Source organism: Gymnoscopelus microlampas (assembly GCF_963454915.1).
Source record: "Gymnoscopelus microlampas genome assembly, chromosome: 9".
NCBI classification, from domain to species: Eukaryota; Metazoa; Chordata; class Actinopteri; order Myctophiformes; family Myctophidae; genus Gymnoscopelus; species Gymnoscopelus microlampas.
This window is the reverse complement of record NC_139946.1, coordinates 19,666,041-19,692,597: the sequence shown is the minus strand read 5'-3', so window position 1 is coordinate 19,692,597 and position 26,557 is coordinate 19,666,041. Positions and strand designations below refer to the sequence as shown.

Sequence of the window (26,557 nt, the reverse complement as noted above, 5' to 3'; positions counted from 1 at the left end):
GAGCGTCCGCCGCCGTTACGTTGGATTGTGTTTCTGCTGCTGCGGTTCCAACAAGTCGTGTTGTTTGGGTTCAAATCCAAGTCCGAACGAACGGAGTCAGATCCGCGTCCATAGCAGCAGCGAAGAAGTCTCGGGTGGTTTTATATTAGATCACCTTGTTAGAAGGAGAGAGAAGAACGAAACATAAAACATCTTTGTTTTGTTTGCGGCAGAGCGAAAGTGTTTCTTTTTTTTATCGTTATTATTATTGTATTTTAGAGATGAGTGTGGAGGCGTACGGGCCGAGCTCACAGACGCTCACCTTCCTGGACGTGGAGGAAGCGGAGCTGCTCGGGGCGGACAGTCACACCCAGGGCTCCGAGTATGAGTTCACCGACTTCACCCTGCCGAGCCAGACCCAAACCCAACCGGGCCAGACCCAGAGCCAGGGCCAGAGCCACAGCCAGCTGGACGGACAGGTAACCGTTACGGTGGAGCTCCGTGGGGGATGTTTTGAGAAAAAAAAAAAGAACCGCGGTGCTGCTAGCTTAGCGTTAGCGGCTAACGGAGGTAACCTAGCTGGCTAGCTTAGCCTGGCTGCCTGCCTCGCAGGAATTGACAGATAACCGCCGAGGATGCGGCTTTGACGTCACGTCTAAGTATCCGTCTTTACGGAAGTTCTTTTAGAGCACTTTTTTGACGCGGCTATGTTGGGCATGCCATATATATAGGGCAGTGGAATCACTGGAATGTCAACCTTTTGAGGCCGTGACCCCTCAAAATAATGGGAGGCATGCGTTAATCCGACAGACCTTTTCTCCGACTATGTGGCATCCGCGTGCGGTTAGGGTTAGGGTTAGGGTTTGGTTCGGGTTTAGTATTGGAAACGTCGGAGCGCTGCGCTGTCGGAGGAATGCGCTGTCGGACTAACGTACTGCACCCCAAAATAATCATATTTGAAGGACCTCCCAAATGAATCCTCATATTTGAACTTGAGACCCCCCCAGATTAATCATATTTGAACTTGAGACCCCTCAAATGAATCATATTTGAACTGGGGACCCCCCCCAAAAAATCATATTTGAACTTGGGGACCCCCCACTCTAGAATTTGATTCCACAGATAAATCTTTTGAATAGGGTTCAATCTTGTAGATCTGCTATTTAGAAAAAAGCCCCCTTCTTAAATTATTTGACAATTTGGTCAATTTTTGACCAGTTTTAATAGTATAGTTTTTTGATTACTTTTGATGCAGTAATGGTCATTTTTCTTTTCGAGTTATTAAAGTCTTAAAAGTCTTTAAATTGTCACTTCACTGTCATCTGGGGACCCCCCCCCCCCCCCCGAAAATCATGTGCACAGGTTGAGAACCACTGATATAAGCGATCATTTATTGTATTTATTTATATAAATAAGTCAAAATGTTTGGAAAATGGCAACGCTCAACACGTCGTGAGCTTACAGATCTAAACGTGCTTTTGACTCAAGGAATGGAACATGCATGAACTTGACTGCACTTTTAAAATATTGATTTTATGTTGTGCAGTGTCCGTGTAGCTCAATAATAAATCAAATGAAAGTAAATGTAAGTAAAGTACTTCAGGCAGCTACACGCCTCCTATTGTTTGTGACGTCACTGCCCCATCCATGGTATCTTTATTCTCCCAGCTTGCTGCTAACAGTCAACATTAGCAAACCACAGCTCGTTAGCTACATGCTAACTCCAGCAGTCTAAACGTATTTATGTGTGTTTTGACTGTTTATCGCGCCCAATCCTACACATGAACAACATTGTACACATGAACAAGTCAACAGTCACAGAGTGTGATGAGACACGAGAGTTGACAGCAGTCTGTTGATGATGTTTTGTACTTTCAGTGTAATGCGCCCACCTGTGTGTTAGATAGTCAGTGGACAGCTAACTTAGTACTTTAGTGCACTAGTTAGTCCCAACCCTGGTACTGAAATATGACTAGTTGTACTATTCCTACCTGGACTTCTAGTGCGGCTAGTTTTATATCCTACCAGGACCTCTAGTACTGCTGGTTTTACATCCTACCAGGACCTCTAGTACTGCTGGTTTTATATCCTACCAGGACCTCTAGTACTGCTGGTTTTATATCCTACCAGAACCTCTAGTACTGATGGTTTTATATCCTACCAGGACCTCGTTTTATATCCTACCAGGACCTTTAGTATTACTGGTTTTATATCTTACCAGGACCTTTAGTACTGCTGGTTTTATATCCTACCAGGACCTCTAGTCCTGCTGGTTTTATATCCTACCAGGACCTCTAGTCCTGCTGGTTTTATATCCTACCAGGACCTTTAGTATTACTGGTTTTATATCTTACCAGGACCTCTAGTACTGCTGGTTTTATATCCTACCAGGACCTCTAGTCCTGCTGGTTTTATATTCTACCAGGACCTCTAGTCCTGCTGGTTTTATATCCTACCTGGCTGGACCTCTAGTACTTATTTTACATCCTACCAGGACTTCTAGTAGCCTGGGACCAGACGAATCTGCCAGTGAAAAAAAAAAATTGCCCTCTGCGATTCGGGTCTGGCACTGCTCCGTTGTGAATCCATTACCTGCTCCCGAAGTCTGGGGTGACCAATCAGGGCCCAGTATTCAAATATGGGAGACTGTAATTGGTAGTTGGTTGTAGGTCTAACCAATTGCGTCCAAAAAAATCCTCATAGAAGCACCAGACTCATATCCACGCAGTGATAGTCTGGCTACGCGAGGCTAGACTTCTAGTACAGTTGTTTTATATTCTACCTGGATCCTATTCCCTAGTACTGCTGGCCTTATACTAGGACCCCAGTGCTTTCTATACTATCCCAAATACATCTGGTTTAAATTACGACCCTACGATTTGAGCATAGTACTGTTGACATGATATCCTAACAGGATGTTGACAGATTGACAGGTCTGTCTAGTTCTTTATGCACCTGGAAGGATAGTAAAGCAGAAAGACTTCCAGAGGACCAAGTATGCCTGTCACAATTATTAGGCTACATAATGGCCTGATCTCAATGATTTGAGATAATCACAATCATTTTGCATAATTGGCAGAATAATTTCTCCATGCGTTCATCTGTATAAATTCTATCAGTTGAAAAAAGTTGATTCATTTTCAAAAATAGTGGAAATGGACAAGCTTGTAGATCGACTATTTCCATTATTTGAAGTTAATTAATATGGTTTATTTTGGGCCTAGTACATTATTTATTTTGATTATTGGTACCGATCATTGTCGGTCCTTTCTTTTTATATTTTAAGTTATTTGTCATCTCTTCTGTGCAATTTTAAATTGCACAGAAGCCAAACGGCTTTTAGGCATATCATTTTTATTTATAATATAAATAAAAATGACCATCGGAACATATTATGTTCCAATGTTCATTGCCAAATAGACAACTAAATCATTTATCACAATTATGACAATGAAGCTAATATTTCATGATGGTTTCATGATGGTGACAACAACCCTAGGACCAAGGTAGTTTGGGAATGGTTGGCTGAGAGATCCATTCTGTTGTATTGTGCAGGTGAACGGCCCTGATGAAGGCCTCCATAATGGCGGTGTGGACGACTCCATGGCCAAGGCCAGCCAACTGCTCGCTGAGCTCAACTTTGAGGAAGATGAAGAAGACACCTATTACACCAAAGACCTCCCTCTGCACGCATGCAGGTACCACACCACACCACACACTAACACTCCATGACCAGTCCCTAGTCTGTTTTATGGTCTTTAACACAGTATGATACTGATATTAAAGACAGAGGAGTGGGTGTCACTTAAGCCACTATCTCTTGAACTGTCCCTCAGCACTGTATATATTAAGTATATTTTATACTCTTGGACATTTTGTTACACTGACATGCTAACTTGTTACAATGTTACAGCATGGCTGTTTACCCTGATTACACTTGTGTGGGCTTGTAAATCACCATGAAAAGGCATTGTTTTATATAAGCTATGGTACAGAGTATACACGCACACACATTATGCCATTATCGATAATAACGTCCGGCCCGTCGGGTAGCCCACCTCTAGTGTTGTCCTTATACCATGTGCATCCATTCATACTGTGATGCATCTGCACCAGTGTCGTAAAGGAAACCGAACCGAATTCTGTATAATACACCTAATGTTTTCGTTTCAGCTACTGTGGTATTCATGATCCGGCATGTGTGGTGTACTGCAACACCAGCAAGAAATGGTTCTGCAACGGACGTGGAAACACTTCTGGCAGGTATGTTATCCTGCCATAGTGGTCATATGGCATTGCGTCAGGCCAGGACACTAACTTCTTTGCTTGAATTGTTGATTCCAAACTTTATTCCACAATTTTAATACTTTCCCTGACATGACTACCTAGAGCAGTAGTTTTCAAAGTGGGCTTCTTGGACCCCCAGGGGCCCTCCTCGAGGATATTCTAGGGGGTCCCCAGCAAGTCAACTTTAATTCAATACACTTGAGATTATTACAGTACAAGAATGTGTGTCTGTGACACTGCTAGCATGTTTTAATATCACCAATAGAGTATGAATCTCATGCACAATTAGGATTGACATGAAAATGTTTGAAAACCCCTGACTTAGAGTATAGAAAATAATGTAATTTTAATGGTTGATGACGCTGGTTGCATAATAAGAGTAGGTAGCACTGAGATCAAATTATGAGGATTTGGTTTAGAATGTAGACTGTAATTGTAGAGGTGTGTGTGAAATCTACTTATCTTATGTCATGCACTGTATGTGAGGTCCTGTTGCTTGTCTCTTCTTTTCTGTTTCTTTCTGGTGTTTGGTTTGATGTGGTGGTCCTTCTTTTGCCCTACAGCCATATTGTCAACCACCTGGTGAGGGCCAAATGCAAAGAGGTGACGCTGCACAAGGACGGTCCTCTGGGCGAGACGGTGCTGGAGTGTTACAACTGTGGCTGTCGCAACGTCTTCTTGCTGGGCTTCATCCCCGCCAAGGCCGACTCTGTGGTGGTGCTGCTCTGCAGGTATGCATGGATTAAAGCTCTGTCGCCACGACTAGGGATGTTAACAATGAATTGACTGTCAATTAATCAATGGTCAAGAATCTACCCATGAATGTCAACATAAACATTGGAACAAAACCAAAATACAGCCAGAGGGATGTCTTTCTGCAAGGAAACACACCAGCACAATAATATAGTGGCTGATAGAGGGAAATGAGAGCTAAAATATGTATTTAGATATATATAAAAAATAGGCTAAAAGTTACCTAGTTTCCCTTTAAAGTTAACATTGATTGCTGTCAACGTAGGCTATTCATCTTCATGCGATAGACTCAGCTGTTGATTGCTTGTTTTCGATAGTCTGTAAAAGTTACCAAAGACAAATTTAGTTTGACTTCCTCCATCATTCGCTACAGCTGCGTTTACGCACATTTTTAAGACTGGATGCATCAAACAAACCATCGTTTGCTTAATTTAAACACTGTATCTAATACAACCTTGCGATGCGTTGCTGCTGTGTTTGTGATGCGTACACACAGACAGCCGTGTGCCAGTCAGAGCAGCCTGAAGGACATCAACTGGGACAGCTCCCAGTGGCAGCCTCTCATCCAGGACCGTTGCTTCCTGTCTTGGCTGGTCAAGATCCCGTCTGAGCAGGAGCAGCTCCGAGCACGCCAGATCACCGCCCAGCAGATCAACAAACTGGAGGAGCTATGGAAGGTAGGCAGCAGCTTCCTTCAAAATAAAACACTCTCGGGGTGTAATTAATATTTTTTTTATTTCCTCGGTTGTGATGTCATGGCTGCTTAGCTCTCTGATTGGATATAATTTGCTGTTGGCTGTTAAAACCCACCAAGTGTGAAGTCGGATCGGGTGAATGGTTTGTGAGATATGCGAAGGAATAAGATTCCTGGGATTTATACATAGATGTTTTTCTTTTTTATTTGTCAAATTAATCAAATCAAAGGTCTTCCTGCGGGAGGAGCGCATCACATGATGAGTTGTGATTGTTGTGAGACTCGGCGTTCCCACGGTCATGAAAATGGAAATATATTTGAAACGTTTTCCAGGCCTGGAAAAGGTTTGGAATTAATCAAATGTTTGGGAAAATTTTTGGATATAATAGTTTCTGGCTATTGATTTTGTTGTCCTTTTGATGTCCCAAAACATGTCTAGCATTGCGTCAAATATGTGTGGCTCAATGTATACAGGACGTGACAAAAATAATAGATCTATAAGCTAACAACACGTTGCACCGTGCGCTTGTAGATCTTTTCTTTTTGTCAAGTGACACCTTTGCTCGAATCTGTCTAGACCTAGGGGCATTGATAGCACACATGTGTAAAAGCCTCATTATTGCACCATGTGATTGCTATAGAGGCCTGGAAATGAGTTAAAATGGTTTGGAAAAGTTTAGAAAATTCATTGTTAAAAATGTGCGGCAACCCTGGAGACTGTTGCTTCACTGATGCTTTTCTAAAGGAAGTCACACACGCCCCCATCCAGGTGGTTGTACCGCAAGCGGTGGTGCTAGCACTAGTGAAAATGTCATCGGCTAATCTCAGAACGTCCATCGTAGTGCCAAGCTATTTCTTACCTTTTTTGTTTTTTTGATTCCGTCATAGGCCCCGCTAAATCCGTTTAAAATCCGCGTTCATTTGGTTCGACACAAACACGGGACCCGACCGAACAAAACGCTGAAAACCGTGCCGCGATCCGACACTGCATTCTGGAGAACGAGAGGAAAACGCTAAAATGGTGGATGCGGTGAGAAAAACAACAAGCCAGAGATAATGGCGTCCAAAGTTGACCGCTAGACAGGAAACGGAGGCGGGAGAAAAACCGGAAACAGTATTATTTCGTTTCCGGTCCGCCCCCTTCGAAACCGGAAGTGCAAAAAAAAATCCGGAATCTGCACCTGCACGATTTAACATGGGAAAACACCCGCCCCGTAGGACTACGGGAACGGCAGTTAACGGTTGGATTTAACGGCCCGTAGGACTACGGGCCTGGCAGTGGATGTGTTAAAGGGCCATGAAACAACATATGAAACCTTCTTTCAAAAAGAACGGAAAAATCAGCCCAGGGTTTCATGCCGTGCTTTAACTGCAACAGCCCTACTGGCTACACCCGGTATACCACAGCGTGCGTTTGAAAGGTAGGATTCCTAATAAGGCAGTGTCCCCTGACTCCTCCCCTTCCCAGGACAACCCCGGGGCCACCCTGGAAGACCTGGAGAAGCCCGGCGTGGACGAGGAGCCGCAGCACGTCCTGCTGCGCTACGAGGACGCCTACCAGTACCAGAACATCTTTGGCCCGCTGGTCAAACTGGAGGCTGACTACGACAAGAAGCTCAAAGAGTCCCAGGTACGTCATCAAAACATGTTGTTCGTGTAGATTCTGTCTGGGTTAGAATCAGAACGCCATGAAAACGTGGTGTGTGTTCTCGCTAGATGTAGGCCTGTCACAATTATTACATAATTGCAATTATTTGAGATTATCGTCATAATCATTTCCATGTAAAAAATGTTCATATATTTAAAAAATATATCAAATAGTGGAAATAGCAGATCTACAAGCTCAAAACGTGTTGCGATGCGACACGTTTTGAGCTTGTAGAACGGCTATTTCCACTATTAATGTTTATTTTTAAGTATAAAGTAATAAAATGTGTTAATTGTCATATCTGCCCTGTGCAACTTTTGTTTACGAAGCTTAACAGCCAAACAGAAATGTAATTTGTTCCAATAATGTCCAATGACAGAAACACAATCAAATTGTTAATCGCAATTATTTGAGTAACAATTAATCGTCAAGTAAAATTGAAAAGTATAATCGTGACAGCCCTAGCTAGATGTGGAAGGTATAGTTGGTGGCGACCCTATTTTGGGAACGTCGTTACAGAAGAAATCTTCCAAAAATGTTTCACACTTTTTTTTTTGAATGGCAAAAACAGCAGATCTCTTCTCTTCTCCCTTCCTCTCCTCTCCATCTTTACCCACAGACCCAAGACAATATAACGGTCAGGTGGGACCTGGGGCTGAATAAAAAGAGGATTGCTTATTTCTCTCTGCCCAAGACGGACTCAGGTGGTAATTCTGTCAGCTTTTATATCCTCGTCTTATTGCACCCCCCTGCCCACCACCGCCCCTCTCCTCCAGTGGTTAATGTTGTGTCGTATAGAACCCACATTCCTCTCGGCAGCATTGCACGCAGCATCAGCATCTCCACCCCATACCTGCATCCCTCCATGGCGTGGCGTGCTGTGCTTGTCTTATTTTATTTTGCCCAATTTTTAATTTCTTTTGAGGTTGTTGTGTGCGCTTTTTGTGTGTGTGTATCAAGGTATTGTATAATAACACAATATTAATAAATCATTAACCCATTTAGACCTGAGGTCGATTTTAAGAACGTCTTCTAAATCCTAACCAAAGTTTTCAGAAAATCTTCTATTTTTTATTTTTTTTAAATACATTAAAAACTCCTGTTGCTATAGACACATCTAAAATGACACAGATGCTTTCCCGTTTTTAAAGGTATAACAATGTATATGGTATATAATGTTCCCGGTCTTAATGGGTTAATTAATAATTTCAGCTGTGAGTATGGGTTTCTTTCTAATTGGCTTCTTGTTTGGTACGGCTCACAGATATGCGTCTGATGCAAGGCGATGAGATCTGTCTGCGCTACAAAGGAGACTTGGCGCCCATGTGGAAGGGAATTGGTCACGTCATCAAAGTCCCCGACAGTATCCTTTCTGTCTGTATCTGAACTACAACAAATGATCACCTCCACTTTAACATTCATCATTATCGTCTGTCGGGTGGAAACCTCATTCATGTCAAAAATGTTACTTTTTAGGACTCAAAAATAGCAAAAGTAGCAGATCGACAAGCTCAAAACGAGCTTCAAGCTTGTAGATTTGCTGCTTTTGATACTTGTGTTACGCTTGTATTATGATCAAGTAGGGCATTATTTTACGAAAAAACACAAAGTTACACTATGGCGATGAGAGGTTTCTGCCCGACAGCAACGCTGTTCAAAATATTCATATTTATAATGTACATAATGCTGGTTGGTTTCCTGAGCAGCGTCTTTTCAGACTATGGTGATGAGATTGCCATTGAGCTGCGGAGCAGCGTTGGAGCTCCAGTGGAGATCCCCCACAACTTCCAGGTGGACTTTGTATGGAAATCCACTTCCTTTGACAGGTACGGTACACTGCAGGTTCACCACAGTGATAGAAGACCAATATGTACTCAACAGTGTAGAGTAGACATTACTTCCATCCACTACTTTAAAAATCTGAACTTTACTTTTTCTGGGCAGCTTCACTCAATCCAATATCCAGGTCACTTATTTATTTAAGTGGAAGAATCCTGCTATGTATACTTTTAACCACTTAAACCCTCTACACTTGATAAACTGGACCTGAGGTGCTGGGGTTCAAGTGGTTAACAACTTAATCCATATATTCTGAGTTGAACGGGGTCCCCCAGGGGTCCGCTCCTTTTTTCCCACTACACCAAATGTCTTAAGCTGAAAATAGCAGACCTACAAGCTCAGGAACGCGTCGCATTGTGACTGATCAGTCCAGCTCTTTGCGAGGTTAGCTCCGGACTCAACAGAATGACCCTTGTATAGATGACTCCTGCAGAGCTAGAATACAACTGCGTCCAGAACAGGAGCAGATTTAGCCCCAAACATGAAACAAAAAAAACTCCAGATAGGACTGCCATATAAAATCCTAATAGAGATTTGTGACCTGCCCCCCCACCCCCCTATAACGTGTCTGTTTGGTGTCCCAGGATGCAAAGCGCGTTGAAGACATTCGCGGTGGATGAGACTTCAGTGTCGGGTTACATCTACCACAAGCTGCTGGGCCATGAGGTGGAAGATGTCATCATTAAATGTCAACTGCCCAAACGCTTCACTGCCCAGGGCCTGCCTGACCTCAACCACTCTCAGGTAACACACACAAGTATTGTTACCTTCTGAGTGTTGTGTCAACATTGCTGCTGTCGCCTGCTAAAAATAACAGAGATTGGAGAACTGATCTCTGAAGCTACAGTAGCAACTTGAAGATCTGCTCTTGAAAATCACTTCTAAAAACCTGGTTGGCTGAAAGGGCTTTTCAGATGGGGAGCTGCACAACGCCTGCGTTCTCGCTTGCATCTGCGAGGTCACACACTGTGCTCCTCGTGGGAATAGACGCGTTTTAAAGTGGCGAGTAGAAAAAAGGTCAACACATTTCAACTCTTAGAATATGTACAACCAAGGCACAGTTTAAAAGTGTTAATATAAGGATAGTTGCCTAGCTCTTCATTGGGACGGGTAAAAAAAAGAAAAAGATGAACTAGCCATGATTTAAATTTTAACTTTTTGGAAGAGTGCCTTGGTTTTCAGCTAATTTAAAAAATAAATAACCAAAGAGCACCTTCCTATGCCCACGCCTCCCTACCTGCCCGCTCGCTTCTCGCTGACAACGAATGAACAAGGCGCGTCAATCGCTCCTCGTGTGAAAAGCCCTTAAACACTAAGATTAGATGTAACAAAATTAGAAGCTATGCCTGGGCTGCATAGTGTTTGACCATTATCCTCTTAATGACGTGTGTCAATAACCGATGTTATTGTTATGTTGAACTAGGTGTACGCTGTGAAGACGGTGCTACAGAGACCTCTCAGTCTGATCCAGGGTCCTCCTGGTACAGGGAAGACCGTCACCTCAGCAACCATCGTCTACCACCTGGCACGACAGGGCAACGGGTAACACCATCAACTCATTAAGACATGTGGCCCATTCTATAAATGTCTTCTAAATCAGTTTTCTGAAAAACTATTTTTGCCATATCAAAATTATAGTATTTGACCGTAGACCCCATCTCAAAATATTTTGAGATGAGATGGCGTTCGTGGCCCACCCAGATGGTTGGGCTGCATGCATTTTAAGACATTTTTATTTGAATGATCAATCAATTGTTCAGTATCAGAATAAAAACAAAAAGAGAAAATACCATGAATTATTTTCTACATTAATTTTACAATTTTAATGTCACGTTATTATTAAAACATTAGTGTTATAGCAATTATTTGGGGGTAGCCTGGAAACCAGACAAATCTGCCAGCGCAACAAAAAAGCTCTTGGCAAATTAGTCTGGCCCCACTCGGTTGTGATTGGATTTCGCTTTCCCCAAGTTGTGGGGCACCAATCAGGGCCCTGTATGCAACTATTGGGTGGGTTTATGACCAGAGGCATTTTCTTTATCCTCAATGAAGTGATGTGCGTAATTCTATTAGTTTTCATATGATTGTTTTTATCCGCCACTTGGAGATGCAGGTTCCACACAGAGATTCCAGACTAATATCTACACAGTGATATAAGTCTGGCCATGCCCGGCTAATTTGGGGGCCCATTTGCAATATCCTCACAGCCCACAGGTTGAGAGCCAGTGTTTCATACCATCTATCACCTGACACAACTGGGCAACGGATAACACGCCATGTAGAGTCTGGCTCATTTTCAACAGAAAGTGTTGCACAACACTTTTAGTCAGGCATTTTGTCGGCAATATATTTACTTCTCAGTCCTCACCACGTGCACGTGTCCGTCCTGCAGGCCAGTGCTGGTGTGTGCTCCCAGTAACATCGCTGTGGACCAGCTCACGGAGAAGATCCACCAGACCGGGCTGAAGGTGGTTCGGCTTTGTGCCAAGAGCCGAGAGGCCATCGATTCTCCGGTCTCCTTCCTAGCCCTGCACAACCAGATCAGCAACATGGACAGGTCAGTGGCATGCTGGGAAACTTGAGTTTCTGCAAGTTCAATGGAAACGAGTTATGAGCTTGCAGCTCTGCTATTTTCTTTATTTTGGACATTTTGTGACTTACTTTTTTACTCTCCACCTATAATGACATGCCCAGAATAGGGATCGATTACTTATCAATGATTTGATTACATTATTGATTGTTTTATACATTTTACTACAAATACAGGTTTGTGTTGCAGTACAGCGCATATCTTCAAAGACCTGACCCAGACAGTCTGACCTGTGTGGACACACTGTTGACTATCCTGTTAGCTATGCTAATGTTACAATATTGCACGTGTGTGTGTGTGTGTGTGTGTGTGTGTGTGTGTGTGTGTGTGTGTGTGTCTCTTAGCATGCCAGAGCTTCAGAAGCTGCAGCAGTTGAAGGATGAAACAGGTGAACTGTCGTCTGCTGACGAGAAACGCTACCGAGCTCTGAAACGTACGGCCGAGAGAGAGCTGCTCATGGTGAGAAACACACACAAGGGCAACGGACGTTGACCGGGGCGGTTACTTCTAGAGCCGTACTGATATATCGGCCATTATTTGACTTTATTGACATCGGTATGGGAAATTTAGCAGCCGATATGTCCCAATTTGTACCTTCCAACACGTTTCCAAAATAGCCAATCTACAAGCTCAAAACTGTAGCTTAAGTGAAACAAAACGTAGTTCAGTTTGTGTGTATTTTATATTTACTTGTTTGCTTTTTCATTGTAAAATTATAGTCAAATGTTCTTTTCAAATATTGAAGTTTGATATATACTTAATATATATATATTATTTGTATTTAATTGTATGCCTACAAGGTAGCCAGACATTATTGCAGTGCATGGGTAAATATGTTAAAAGGCTAGTAAAGTTACAGTACAATACTGTTAAAGGGCCACATAACATAGAGGAGACATCAGCTAAACATGGAGAAGTGGATTTCCATTCTTATAGTGGGACTCTCTAGGCCAAAAATGTGTTCGGTTCTGACCCGGAGCTTCCTCTCTCTGTGTTGTTCCAGAACGCTGACGTGATCTGCTGCACCTGTGTGGGGGCCGGAGACCCCCGTCTGGCCAAGATGCAGTTCCGCTCCATCCTCATTGACGAGAGCACACAGGCCACCGAGCCTGAGTGTATGGTACCTGTGGTGCTGGGGGCCAAGCAGGTATGCACGCATGCATGCGCACACACACACACACACACACTCTTACACCAAAGGACGACAATGACAATAAGCCGTCAGGCTTCTTTGTGTTTTATCCTTTTGACTTTTGAACATTTTCTGGTCTTCACATCTTGACTGGTTTAGAAGGCATTTGTAAAATCGGCCTCCGATCTAAATGTGTTAAACGTCTTTAAACAACTTGATGGCATCATTAGTTAAACTGCCATTCATCCTCCGCAGTTGATCCTGGTGGGAGACCACTGCCAGCTGGGACCAGTGGTCATGTGTAAGAAGGCAGCCAAGGCGGGCCTGTCCCAGTCCTTGTTTGAGCGTCTGGTGGTCCTGGGGATCCGGCCCATCCGCCTGCAGGTCCAGTACCGCATGCACCCTGCGCTCAGCGCCTTCCCCTCCAACATCTTCTACGAGGGCTCCCTGCAGAACGGAGTCACCGCCGGTCAGTGCATGTCCACTTTGGAAATGTTGGACTTTCATTTATATTGCACTGCAGCGTGCAGCGTAATCTTCTTTTGGCCGGCTGTCACGGTGGCCAGGAAAAACACAGTGTATAGGCAATGCCGGTTATTTCACAGATGTTTCCTTGCACATTCCAATCAAATAATGACATTCTTTGTAATGTTAAGCTTCATTTATACTCCATGCATCCATCTTTACAAAACAAACACTTCTACAAGCTATTTTTAAACACTGGGAGCGTTTATTTAATTTCTGTTTGTCTCTTCTATTGAATGACTCCTGTCTCTGTTGATGCTTTGATCTCCTGTCTCTCTGGTTTCTATCTCCTCTGTCTCTCTGATTTGATCTCCTCTCTGGTTTGATCTCCTTTGTCTCTCTGTTGACGGTTTGATCTCCTCTGTCTCTCTGTTGACGGTTTGATCCCCTCTGTCCCGTCCAGGCGACCGCATCAAGAAAGGATTTGACTTCCAGTGGCCTCAGCCAGACAAGCCCATGTACTTCTACGTCACTCAGGGCCAGGAGGAGATCGCCAGCTCTGGAACCTCCTACCTCAACAGGTAAACGCTTAAATAACTGCTGTGCAAAGGACTCCACATAGGAGTATGTACAGTATGTGTATATCAAATATCCTCCAAAAATGACTTGCTCGGGGACAGTTAGACATGGGCGGACTGGGAGGCAAACCGGTGACCCCCCCCGTCTTCTGTTCCATATTTGCGGACCAGTAAGTGATTTTCTGTGTGTGTGTGCGTGCTGCTTTGTTGTAGGACGGAAGCGTCCAACGTGGAGAAGATCACCACCAGACTGCTGAAGGCCGGAGCCAAACCGGACCAGATCGGCATCATCACCCCCTACGAGGGCCAGCGCTCCTACCTGGTCCAGTACATGCAGTTCAGTGGCTCCCTGCACACCAAACTCTACCAGGTACACTGAACAACTACACATCTACTAGCTCTTCATCGTGCCGCAGTTTTAAAAAACATTAAGACATGAGGCCATATTCTAAAAATATCTCTAAATCCTAACAGTTTTTTGAATAAAGAATTTAAACATAAAATATCTCAAAATATTTTTTCCAGGGACCTCCAGAAGCAAAGATTAGAGATACAAATGTTCGCTGTAAAAATATATATATTCAAAGATTTGCTAACGCTTTCATGGTTTTTCAAAAATAGAATAGCCACGCTATGGCCTTGTATATCTGCTATGTTTAAATAGCAAAAGAAATCTAAAATGACACCGGTGCGTTCCCGGTCTTAATGGGTTTAGACCTGAGGCCGATTCTACTAAATCAGTAGTTCTCAAAAATGTTCATGCCATGGACCCCTGCGGACCCCGCATCAGCATTTTTCAAACACTTTAATGATTTTATTTTTTAAAGAAAAAAACAGATTTACAAGCTTGCAGCGTGGCACTAACTGATGCGCTGTAAGCTTGTATCTGTTTATCTGCTATTTTTGAGAACCACTACCAATACCGACGTATGGCCGAAAAAGTGGTGCATCCCTAGCTACACGTTGACTAATGTGTCCCAGCAAGTCACCTCCGAAAGCTCCCTGAGCGATCAGGCGGTTTGAATGCATTAACACCCATACTTGGGGCCATCAACTTGTGACCAGCTGACCCAGGAAACATTATTTTAATGCCATTGCCAAGTGTGACCGGAGCTGTGTTTTTTTTGTCCCTGCTCTCTCTCCGTAGGAGGTGGAGATCGCCAGTGTGGATGCCTTCCAGGGCAGAGAGAAGGACTTCATCATCCTGTCGTGCGTTCGTGCCAACGAGCACCAGGGCATCGGCTTCTTGAACGACCCTCGCCGTCTCAACGTAGCGCTCACCAGAGCTAAGTGAGTCTGACCGCCTCACTCTCTGACACTAGTGATGTGTAGAGCCTTTATTATGCCTGATTTCTCATCCGTTGCACATCATGCTGTGCATTGAAAATCTACAAGCTCGTTGCATGAGAAGCAGAGTATAAAGTATAAATCAGGCCTTAGGAGTGTCTTGTGGTCTGGTACATAAGAGTAAAAAATGTTTTTGTTTGATTCCTCAGACACTGTAGCAGCATTAGAAATACTAGTGAAAGACAAACAATAAAAAAGCAACATCTGCAATACAACAGCAGCAGTACACCAATGTTGCCAGTAGAGGGCAGTGTGACTCCAGACATAAACTGTTAGCTCACTGAGAGAAGACAGTTTCTACACATCTCTCCTCATGAAGTACAAACTGTTGTACGTTAACTTTTGTAATGTTAAGTAAACGTACAAACGTTTACTTAACATTTCTAGGACCTCCAGTTTAGTATTGATTAGGCCACAGACCCCCATAACTCTCAGTGTACAAATGGAGCCAATGGAGCCAAATTGGTTCCTAACGGGTTGGGATCCGGAACCGGATCCAACCTTGTGGAACCGGAATCAGTTCCATCACTTTTGGAACCGGTTTTGATCACACTGTCAGAGCTATGCAATTATAATACAGGTGGCTCTTAAACTTTTACATTTCAAGGACCACCATAACTCTGAGAGTGTACAAATGGAACCGAATGGACCAGTAAGGGGGAGAGGGTCCTTCGCTCTCGCTCTCTCCTGTTTGTGTGTTGTTGGTATAGATTACGGGGTGATCATCTGACCGCCGCTCTTTGTTCATGGTGTGTGTGTTTAGATATGGGGTGATCATCTGACCGCCGCTCTTTGTTCATGGTGTGTGTGTTTAGATATGGGGTGATCATCGTGGGGAACCCCAAGGCCCTGTCCAAGCAGCCTCTGTGGAACCACCTGCTGAACTACTACAAGGAGCAGAAGGTGCTGGTGGAGGGACCCCTCAACAACCTGCGAGAGAGCCTCATGCAGTTCAGCAAGCCCCGCAAGCTGGTCAACACCATCAACCCTGTGAGTTATATACAAAATACTAGATCTACAAGCTGGTCAACACCATCAACCCTGTGAGTTATATACAAAATACTAGATCTACAAGCTGGTCAGCACCATCAGCCCTGTGAGTTATACACAAAATACTAGATCTACAAGCTGGTCAACACCATCAACCCTGTGAGTTATATACAAAATACTAGATCTACAAGCTGGTCAGCACCATCAACCCTGTGAGTTATATACAAAATACTAGATCTACAAGCTGGTCAACACCATCAACCCTGTGAGTTATATACAAAATACTAGATCTACAAGCTGGTCAGCACCATCAGCCCTGTGAGTTATACACAAAATACTAGATCTACAAGCTGGTCAGCACCATCAGCCCTGTGAGTTATACACAAAATACTAGATCTACAAGCTGGTCAACACCATCAACCCTGTGAGTTATATACAAAATACTAGATCTACAAGCTGGTCAGCACCATCAGCCCTGTGAGTTATACACAAAATACTAGATCTACAAGCTGGTCAACACTAGCCTGGGACCAGACGAATCTGCGAGTGCAAAAAAAAATTGCACTCTGGGATTTGGGTCTGGCACCGCTCCATAGAGAATCCATTTCCTGTCCCAGAAGACGTGGGGAACCAATCAGGGCCCAGTATTCGAATATGGGCGACTGTAATTGGTAGTTGGTTGTAGGTCTAACCAATTGCGTCGAGGGACATTGTTTTGATCCCGCCCCTTGGGAAACAAAACATCCTCATAGAAGCACCAGACTCATATCCACGCAGTGATATAGTCTAGCTACGCCAGGCTAGGTCAACACCATTAGCCCTGTGAGTTATACACAAAATAATAGATCTACAAACTGTTCAACATCATAAACCCTGTGAATTATACACAAAATACTAGATCTGCAAGCTGGTCAACAGACTCAACACCATCACACCTGTGTGAATTATTCTCAAAATACCCGAAATAGCGGATCTGCAAGCAGATGTCATCGTGACACATTGTGTGCATTTGGTTCCCAACAGTCAATCATTTAGCTGGGGGACCCCTAGGGAAGGACCCCACGGGTGTCCCCAGGCCCCACGTTGACCACCAGTGGTGTAGAGCCTGTCATCTGGTCACGTGAATTTCTGGACATCAGTGTGACTCATGGACAATAAATAAGAAAAAGGGTTTCGGAATATTGTTATTGTTAAATCTCATCCAGAACTGTTGCTTTTCAGGATTCAAATTGAAAAAATATCAAAAGTAGCAGAGCCGCAAGCTCGCGGATCTGCTACTTTTGATGCTTTGGTGTGACGCTATAGTATGATCAAGTAGGGCGTTAATATACGAAAAAAACAAATAGTTAGAATATGGAGATGAGAGGTTTCTACATTATGAACCCTGTGCACAGTAAGAGCTAACGTGTGTTAATATTGCATGTTGCCAGGGGGGACGCTTCATGAGTACAGCCATGTACGACGCCCGTGAGGCTCTCATTCCTGGCTCCGCCTACGACCGTAGCAACCCAGGTGAGTAATCCAAGGGTTCCCACACTTTTCAGGCCGCACCCCCCCGCCCCCCCAAAAAAAACTATCAGATTTGAACTGGGAACCCCCAGTACACCCAGTACACCCTGACAAGCACTTTGGAATTGTAAGAGTTTGAGGCGTTGCATTTAGTTTGACTCGGTTCCACAGATAAAAATTGTGAGAATAGCCAAACTATAAGCTCACTACGATCTTGTAGGTCGTCTATTTTAACAATGTTTGCCTCTTTTTTTAAATAATATTTGATAATTTGGCCAATTTGGTCTTAAAAGTCATTACATTGTATCTTTAGTAACGTGCAGATACCCTGTATAAACGTATACTGTATGTTGGTTTGTTTACTGTTGAGTGAGAAAACAGTGTTGCACATTAAGCTAATCATCAGCCCCCCCCCACCCCCCCGCGTCTAATCGATGAAGAGCTTCCATGGTTGGAAATGCTGCATTTCTGAAGCGCCTTTATCCAAAGCGCTAGCCCAAAAGTGTAATCACATATCTGTCTGTCTGTCTGTCTCTCGGCAGGGCGTCCAACCAACATGTACTTCCAGACTCACGACCAGATTGGTATGATTGGGGCAGGGCCGGGTCACATGGCCTTGAACATTCCCATCCCCTTCAACCTGGTCATGCCCCCCATGCCCCCGCCGGGGTACCTGGGCCAGAGCAACGGACCCATCGCAGGTACAGCTACCACCTTATCAACTGGTGTTGATCTGTCTGAATAGGAAACGCAGAACGGGTAGTTCCGACCAAGCAATCTACTGACTTTTAATAGATATTAAAGTTGTTTGAATTGGTCCAACGAGCAATAGAATACACGTTCAAAAGCATCTTCCATAAAATCCAAATGGTCTCGTTTTTTTCTTAGAAGCACAGGTTAAAAGAGAATTCCGGACTACCTTTTTCTTACCTGACTAGTGGTACAGAAGAAAAAAATCATAACTCCATCCCGAGTCCACCGCAGCTAAAAACAAGCGGACGGTCCTTGCACTAGCTTGTGTATTTTAATCGCTCTTTTTATTTATCTGACGTTCATATTGACAGAAAACTCTCCACAGTGTTTGTGTTAGTTGCGCCCCTCCGGAAGTCTCGCAAGACGAGATTTCACCTGTGATTTCATCCAAGTCGGCTGGTAAACACTATGGCGGTCCATTTGGGACAAAAACACTGTATGAACGTCGTATAAAAAATGTGAGCCATTTAAAATACGTGATCTAACGCATGGTCCGTCCGCTCGGGTTTTTAGCTGCGGTGGAGTTATGACATTTTTCCACTGTACCACTCGTCCTAGGATATAATATATAAAGGCCCAGTCTCTTTGGCTGTAGAACAGGATCATAGGTTTAATAAAATGATAATACCTGGCCTAATACATTTTCTTTTGTTGCTTTAATCACTGTGTATATGTAGGGCCTATTGTCTAATGTTTGTAAAATGTTATTCATGAGCCCTCAGTATATTTTGTAGTACAGTATTACTTTGCACATTGTGGATATACGTCAGTGATTAACTGAAGCGCTGGTGGTGCCTCCAGGTCGTGGAGGTATGAAGGGGAAGCCGGGCCGCGGAGGCCGGCAGAGGGGCCGGGGCGCGGGCAGCCAGGGAGCCGGGGGCCAGGGGCCCAACGGCCCCAACAGTCAAGCCAGCCAGGACGGGGCCTCCCAGCCCTTCTCCCAGGGGCCCCTGACTCAAGGCTACATCTCCATGAGCCAGCCTTCCCAGATGAGCCAGCCCGGCCTATCCCAGCCTGAACTGTCCCAGGTAAGAAGCCTCAATCCATCCATTCTGTCCAAGGTAAAAACTCCTGAATCCATCTGTTCTCCATCTGTTGTTTTGGAAGTATCAGTTGGAATTTGAAATCAAATGCTCTGTTATGTTGTCTTGTGTATTGCTGTGTAATTATTGTACTTTGTTTTATGACAGTGAAGCCATGTGAGGAGCGTAACATTTTATTATTGCGGAGAATAATGCATAATAGGATTAATGTGGCCTGATAACAGTATATTGGTATTTTTTCATTTAAGCATATTTTGATTATCGTTAACGATTTAATTTGGCCGCAATAATCGTGCATGAAATGAAAATATCGTCCCATCCCTGGTGTCACAATATGGCTTTAACACTGTTTCTTTCCCTCTTGTGTCACAGGACAGTTACCTTGGTGATGAGTTCAAGTCGCAGATGGACGTGGCTCTGTCTCAAGACTCAACGTACCAGGGTGAACGAGCGTACCAGCATGGCGGGGTGACAGGCCTGTCACAGTACTAGAGAGTACGTACCTCAGACAGTACTGCTTAAGAGGGCACCAGGTGCTGCTGGCAGCAATTATTATAGGAGGTTCTAAGTGGTTAAACCTTAACCTTGATACAGAAACCTTGCATGGAAGACTGAATTCGGTGCACTAAGACGTCTTCACTGGTATACCCAAATAGGGTTGGGTACCGAAATTCGGTTCCAAGTAGAAACCGATAAGGAAATGGTCGGTACCGGGTACCCATACAAAATATGTCATTTCGGTTCTGCATATCGGTTCCTAGACGCGGCTAAAAGCCGTTCAAACAAAGGCGTTTAGAAGTGCTACACAAACAGCACAATACAAAAATCACAAATCCGGTAAAACACCGTGGATGGAGAAGTATACATCCGTTGCATCTCACTCGGTAACACACCGTCGTATGGTCGGAGGAGCTGCTGCTGCTCTCTGAGTGCAGCTGCATTCCTCCCCGCACCCTCCCCCTCCCCTCTCCTCTCACACAACACCGTCTCAACTTTGTAAGCTTTGTTGTTCTCATCTTAGAATCCACATGTCAGAGGGGGTAGCTATACAAGAGCCTGTGCTGCGCAAAATAATTAACACCAGCTGTAAACGATTCTGTCTTTGATTGTGTGTGTGTGTGTGTGTGTGTGTGTGCGCGCGTGCGTGTGTCTTTCTGAAATGAAACTGAAAGTAACTTCTCAAAAGAAAGGAATGGCAGGCCTAATATTATTAATGCATTTTGGCTGTGTGCAATAATGCAACTGCCTTTTGTTAGGTTATTGAATATTTGTTTTCATTTCTTGCATTCATATATAATTTGCAATAATTCAACTGTATGGCATGCTAATGTTTTAAATAACTGATCTCAATATGGAGCCATTATAGTTATTATAAGTTTTGCCATAATCATGTAGCTCTACAACATAGGCATAGCCATGACAGCAATGGTACAAAAAAATATTTTAAAAAATGTATATATTTAGATAAAATAATAATTTTCGGCTATTCGGTTTCGGCCAAGAATTTTCCATTCGGTGCATCCAATATTATTATTTTTTTTACCATTTTGGAACCGAAATATGGAACCGTTAGGAACCGTAACCGATAAGAGGAACCGGAACCGGACTCGTAAAAATCCTAACGATACCCATCCCTATACCCAAATTGAAAATGCTTGACAATACCCCAGACCTGTCCGGGTCCTTGTTTTATTATGGCCAGTTGGGTCCAGATTGGTTTGGATTCTATTGCCTCGGGTCCTGGGGTCTGTTTATCATTGTGTACATAATGGTGGATCTGAGAAGTCCCGTACTCAGTGCTGATCAGGAGAGATTTTTGTGAAAGGTGAAGTTTTGCGTGATAGGCTGACTGATCAGATTACTGCAGCGCAAAATAAGGTGGGGGGAAAGTTGAGCGTGCACATGTGTGCCAGGCTGCCAGCTGAGTTCAGTGTGTTTGTAGAGTGATCAAACAATATCTCCATGGGATCAAATGTGCAACATGCAATTTAATAGTGGTGTAACGGTACAGCAGTGCATCGATATGTAAACGGCAACATATTGTATCGTTTGACTTTGTATCGTTTTGTAATGGAAATAATTGTATCGATACTTGGTACTTGTGTGTCTTTTGATTTATTTGATTATATATTCTTTTGACAGAAAATTCTGATTTAGTCTTAATCTTTTGAATAACACACCATTTAGTTTTAGTGCTATTTTAGTCACCTGAAATTGTTTAGTCTTAGTCTAGTTGACTAAATATCAAAATCTTTGTCTCTTAGTCAACAAAATTAACATTGGTTCATATGATATCCATCAGTCAGGGTCGATTCTGTAATGTCGGATCACAGAATAAATTTCACCCGTCAAATTAGGGATTGGGTCCAAAACATGTCTGAACCTATGGGAACAGATTTCACAGGTCCATTTTGGACCCATGAAGAGCTCTATGGTGCACCTCTTTTAGTAGTCAGCCAGGTTTTGTCAAAAGATCATGATACTGGAACCGTGGAGTTGGTGGACAGATATCTAATGTGTTCCTCTCCGTTTTTTCCTTCAGGTTACTGGAAGAATGGAGCTAGGCTTGTGTGGAGCTTAGTTCGTCCACATTTTAATCTGGGTAATGATAAAAACACAAAATGGATACAATCTGTTTTCCTCTGCTACAACCGAAGCAACCACCCTGTGAAAAGCGACGGGAGAGCGAAACCAAAACCAATCATGAAGAGAGGGCGAGAAAACGAGTGAAGCGACGGGCGGCAAGTGAGAGGGATGGAGAAAAGGGAGAGAGCGAGAGAAAGCGACGGAGTGGAAGAGACGGAGCGCTGCCCGGACTCGAGGGACGAAGTGACGAAAGAAGCAAAGAAGACTAAAACGGCGTGCGGCGTGGTCGCGCTGCGTCGAGGGAAACCGCAAGTCAGGAGACTTCTAAACGGTTTCTCTTGTTGGGTGGGTGGGGGGATGTCAAACGAGGCTGTGACCTCACCAACCCCCTCCCCACATCACATCTCCTCCTATCACCTCCACAATACCCCCCCCCCCCTGTTCGCTAACGAGGAAACGGTCGGCCAAAAACTGACATTCGTCAGAGCGGGGAAAGGAGTCGAAGTGCTCGAGCTGAATTTGTAGAAAGGAACGCCATCACACTGGCGATGCCCCCCCCCCCCCCAATCCTCCCCTGAAGTCTAATTGTTTTTGAAGCCGCTTGAGACCCCCTCCCCCTCCCTGGGATCATTTAGATTAGGACGGCAGGGGAAAAGTAGCGGCCGTGAACTTCTGGACCCCGCCCCCCCCCCCCCAAAAGAAAACATCCTCAGCGAGCCTGAAAAACAAGAGGGAGCAGCAGCAAGTCGACACGCTTTCTCCTCGTCGTTCAACTCTTGAGTTGGTGGGAAACGTTAACGATTTTTTGAAAATGGTTTCTGCGCTTAAAGTCTGACGTTAAAGAACTTTGCATTGAAACGCCACTTGGCTTTTTCAACAGCTCTTTAAACAGCAAACGGGTGGTTTTTGGACGACACGTCACTTGCAGAGTGGCACGAGGATCTCAGACGGAAAGATTCTCGAGGCGTGACTCGCGGACAAACCGGGACCCCCCCCGGCTTACACCGCCACCATGAGACGATTCTTTTTAGGAATTACCTTTCTTATCGCAGAGCACAAAAAAAAAAGAAATTATTAAACGCGACCAGCATTGAATACTCTACTCAATGTCATTTTGAAGTTCCAGCAAAAAAGGAAACAAAATAAACCTTTTTCTTTTTTAATATTTTAGAAGGGGCTGATGCTTTGGCCCCGTGTTTTTTGGGCAGAGGATTATGAGAATTATAATTTTTTGCTTCTTATGTATGCTTAGATTTGGCGATGGCTTTAAAAGGACGGCTTTGCTTAAAGGGGAATTCTCTTGTGAATGTTGGGAACTTTAACCTTGACGTCGTACAAAATCCCTGTTTTTAAAATGACTGGAAGCAAGGAGGAGGGAGGGGGATAGAAACTTGGTGTCATTAGCGAGATGTTGGTGGACTGATTATCCACAAGTGTCCCCATTTTGGGTTGAACATTCGTCAAAAATAACCAACCTGCAAGGTCATAACATGTTGCGATGCGACGCGTTGTGGGGTTGTAGACTGGCTATTTTTTGCAAAGATACTTTGGTCTATAGGGGGGGAAATGTAGGGGAATTAGTATAGACCCCTGAGGAGTTAAATAAGTATATAGGGTTTAAGTGGTTAAACCAGTAAAGGAGAGGAAAAGGAAGGTGGCTTTGGTTGGGAGATTCAGAACGCAGCATAGCCCAAATGTTCCAGGACACATTCGTTTTTCCGAAGATGGCTGGGAAAAAAACGAGGGAGTGCTTGTGTTGCTTCACATGATAAACTATTCTGTCCAACAACAGCTTGCTAACTCAGGCGGTGAGTGCGGGCTATCGGTTGCTCGCAGCGGGCACTCGTGAGCCTCGGGCGTTGTGCTGCCGGCGTGCCTGCCTTGTTAAGTGATGTATGGGACAAAAAAAAACAAGCGCTCTTCTTACTCAAATCCTCCTGGAGGAAAAACGAGAGCTTCCAGGACAAGTAGATCCACCCCAGCTACTTGCTTGTAAATAGGGTTGAGTCTAGTTGACTGGTCTACCTACCAGGACCTTCAACACAACACTCTGTTGAAAATCTAGTTGGATTAATGGATTTGGAAAGGTTAAAGTTTCTGGTAGCTTTTGGGAGGCCCAAGCATTTTTTAACCAGGATAAGTTGTGTGTGTCCGGCCCCTAAATGCAACCAACCTCTGAATGAAGACGATATTTTCCAGTCTGTTTACTAACCACATGAACGCTAACGTCCTGTAGTCTGGGTGGGGGCCAACGTTCGGCTGACATATTTAGTGTAAGGGGGGGGGAGCCTAGTATAGATCCCTGGGGGACTCCGGTCAAGTATACATATTGGGTTTAAGTGGTTGATACAGACAAATGTACTTTTTAAAATAGTTCCTAACAAATGCTTATTACTACTCCCTACACTAGCTGTTCACCCCTAGCATCCCTATTCTAGGGTGGGGGGACATTTGCGACGCGCCACGTGAAAACTTGTAACGCGTTGTGAGCTTGTAGATCGGCTATTTTCGGGCAAAGAGATTTGGTGTAAAGGTAAAACATAGGTGGTTTAGTATAGAGCCCTCAACTAAGTATATCCTCTCTGTCGGGTGGAAACCTCACAAAACTGTTAATTTTCAGGATTCAAATTCAGAAGCAGCAGAGCCACAAGCTCAAAACTCGTCGTTTTGCGCCGCGTTTCAAGCTTGTGGATCTGCTGCTTTAGATGCTTATGTGTGACGCTGTAGTATGATTAAGTAGGGCATTAATTTACGATAAAACACAAACTTAAAATATGGAGATGAGAGGTTTCTGCCCGACAGCAACGACGGAGAGTTTTTAAGGTGACAGAACTTAGTGAGGGATCCCAGTTGAAAATGGAACGGCGAAAAAAAGGTTACGTGAACCAGTGCCTCTAAAACAATCTTCAGACCAAACATGAATGTAGGTGAACCCAACGTAATACTGTACCAGCACATCACAGGGCTCCCAAATCATTACCAAAACATTGATCATGTCATATTTTATTAGTTTTTTTTTTTTGTAAGATAGGTATAATATGACAGTTGTCAGAATTAGCCAGTATGTATTGTGAGATGTGAGGACTGATCAAAGCGAGGCGAGCCACCTTCCTTCTCTTGGGCTAGACTGGCAGAAAAAGATGTATTTGTTATTGTATGAACTTTTATTTGTTATTCAAGCTTTTTTTGGACTCATTTTTGATCACCCTTCAGATTTCTGTAGAACCCTATCCCAGAAGTTGTTGTGACCCAGGTTATTTATACGAACCCCTGAATTGCTACCACCATTTATATATATATATAATTTTGCTTTGATGCGCGAGGTTTTCCTTTGCTATTTTTGTGTGCCATGTTTTCAGGTTAGTCACATGATGTACTTTTACTTTAAGTCCTTTTGTGTAGCGGTTGGTTTGACATCAGGTCCAGGGACCCCCAGGTGGTCCAAAAATGGACCCTTTTGGGTCTGTAACTCTTGAGAGTAAAAATGGAACTGCACAGTATTGTAGTGTGTAGATTGCGGGCTCCTGTATTGTTTGTCACTGCCTCAAACCTTTTCATGTTAAGGACTCCCAAGTTGATGTTTTTGGCCGCGGACCCCGCATTTGAAAAGGTTTTGCTAGAGACCACCCAGAAGAGAAGATCTTTGTAAAAAAAAAAGAAAGAAATCATGTAAAAAAAAAGAAATAGCAGATGTACAAGCTCACAGTGAGCTCACACCTAGTAGCTGTGAGCTTGTATATCTGCTATTTTTGAATAGCCAACATTAATTGATAAACTGGTTAAAATGATTGTGATATATTAACACATTTTGCTGCTGTGGACCCCCTGGAACCTCCCACAGACCCCTGGGGGTCCTCAGACCCCACTTTGAGAACCACTGTATTAGGTCACAGACCCCCATTTGATACCATGTTTGTATCTCTGGGACCCCAATCTACACTGTAAGAACATCCTCAGTGTTCACTTAACTCTGAGAGTGAACAAGTGGACCTGTAAAGGTCCTTTTAGCTCCATTTGTGCACACTCTCAAGAGTTGAAGACCATTTGGACCCCCGGTGGGTTCCCTGACGGTGAGAGCCAGTGACATACGCAAAGGTCAAGTCGACCCCTAAAAAGAATGTATGTTTTTATTTCCATTTCCTTCCTAGTTTAAAAGAATTGTCCATCTGTGTAGTTCAATTCCTGCTTTATATTTTTTACCACAAAGAACAAGATGACAATCACGCTGTCCAGTAGATCTTGACACGTTTTGAAATCGACATGCTTAATAAATAGAAACATTTAGCCTGTTTGATCATTGAGAGTTCTTTGTTATATTGTTTACTTCACCTGTGCAATCATCTTTCTCCACATTCTCTTTCACT

The 26,557-nt window shown here is 43.7% G+C and overlaps 1 protein-coding gene across 2 annotated transcripts; it reads left to right on the top strand.

The window, feature by feature from the left end:
• Positions 1-26,482, top strand: LOC311052662 (regulator of nonsense transcripts 1). 2 transcript variants are annotated; one of them, XM_084067742.1, is made up of 24 exons: positions 1-458; positions 3,535-3,677; positions 4,153-4,242; positions 4,830-4,997; positions 5,516-5,696; positions 7,182-7,343; positions 7,981-8,068; positions 8,626-8,724; positions 9,079-9,187; positions 9,785-9,944; positions 10,624-10,742; positions 11,593-11,757; positions 12,135-12,249; positions 12,794-12,937; positions 13,178-13,391; positions 13,851-13,968; positions 14,179-14,335; positions 15,113-15,255; positions 16,128-16,302; positions 17,733-17,814; positions 18,354-18,512; positions 19,366-19,592; positions 19,980-20,102; positions 22,150-26,482. In XM_084067742.1, exons 1-23 carry the CDS (start codon positions 261-263, stop codon positions 20,097-20,099), a joined length of 3,336 nt encoding a protein of 1,111 aa, XP_083923868.1. In that variant the 5' UTR covers positions 1-260; the 3' UTR covers positions 20,100-20,102; positions 22,150-26,482. The 2 variants fall into 2 exon arrangements, with proteins under 2 accessions (XP_083923868.1, XP_083923867.1); XM_084067741.1 differs by having other exon boundaries at positions 8,626-8,739.
• The last annotated feature ends 75 nt before the right edge of the window (positions 26,483-26,557 follow it).

Excerpts from the sequence above, each read along its gene's own strand:
- LOC311052662 (XM_084067741.1), top strand. The coding sequence starts at position 261 with ATGAGTGTGGAGGCGTACGGGCCGAGCTCACAGACGCTCACCTTCCTG. Across the intron at positions 5,697-7,181 it reads AACTGGAGGAGCTATGGAAG|GACAACCCCGGGGCCACCCT; the intron begins GTAGGCAGCAGC and ends TCCCCTTCCCAG. Across the intron at positions 8,740-9,078 it reads CGACAGTATCCTTTCTGTCT|ACTATGGTGATGAGATTGCC; the intron begins GTATCTGAACTA and ends GCGTCTTTTCAG.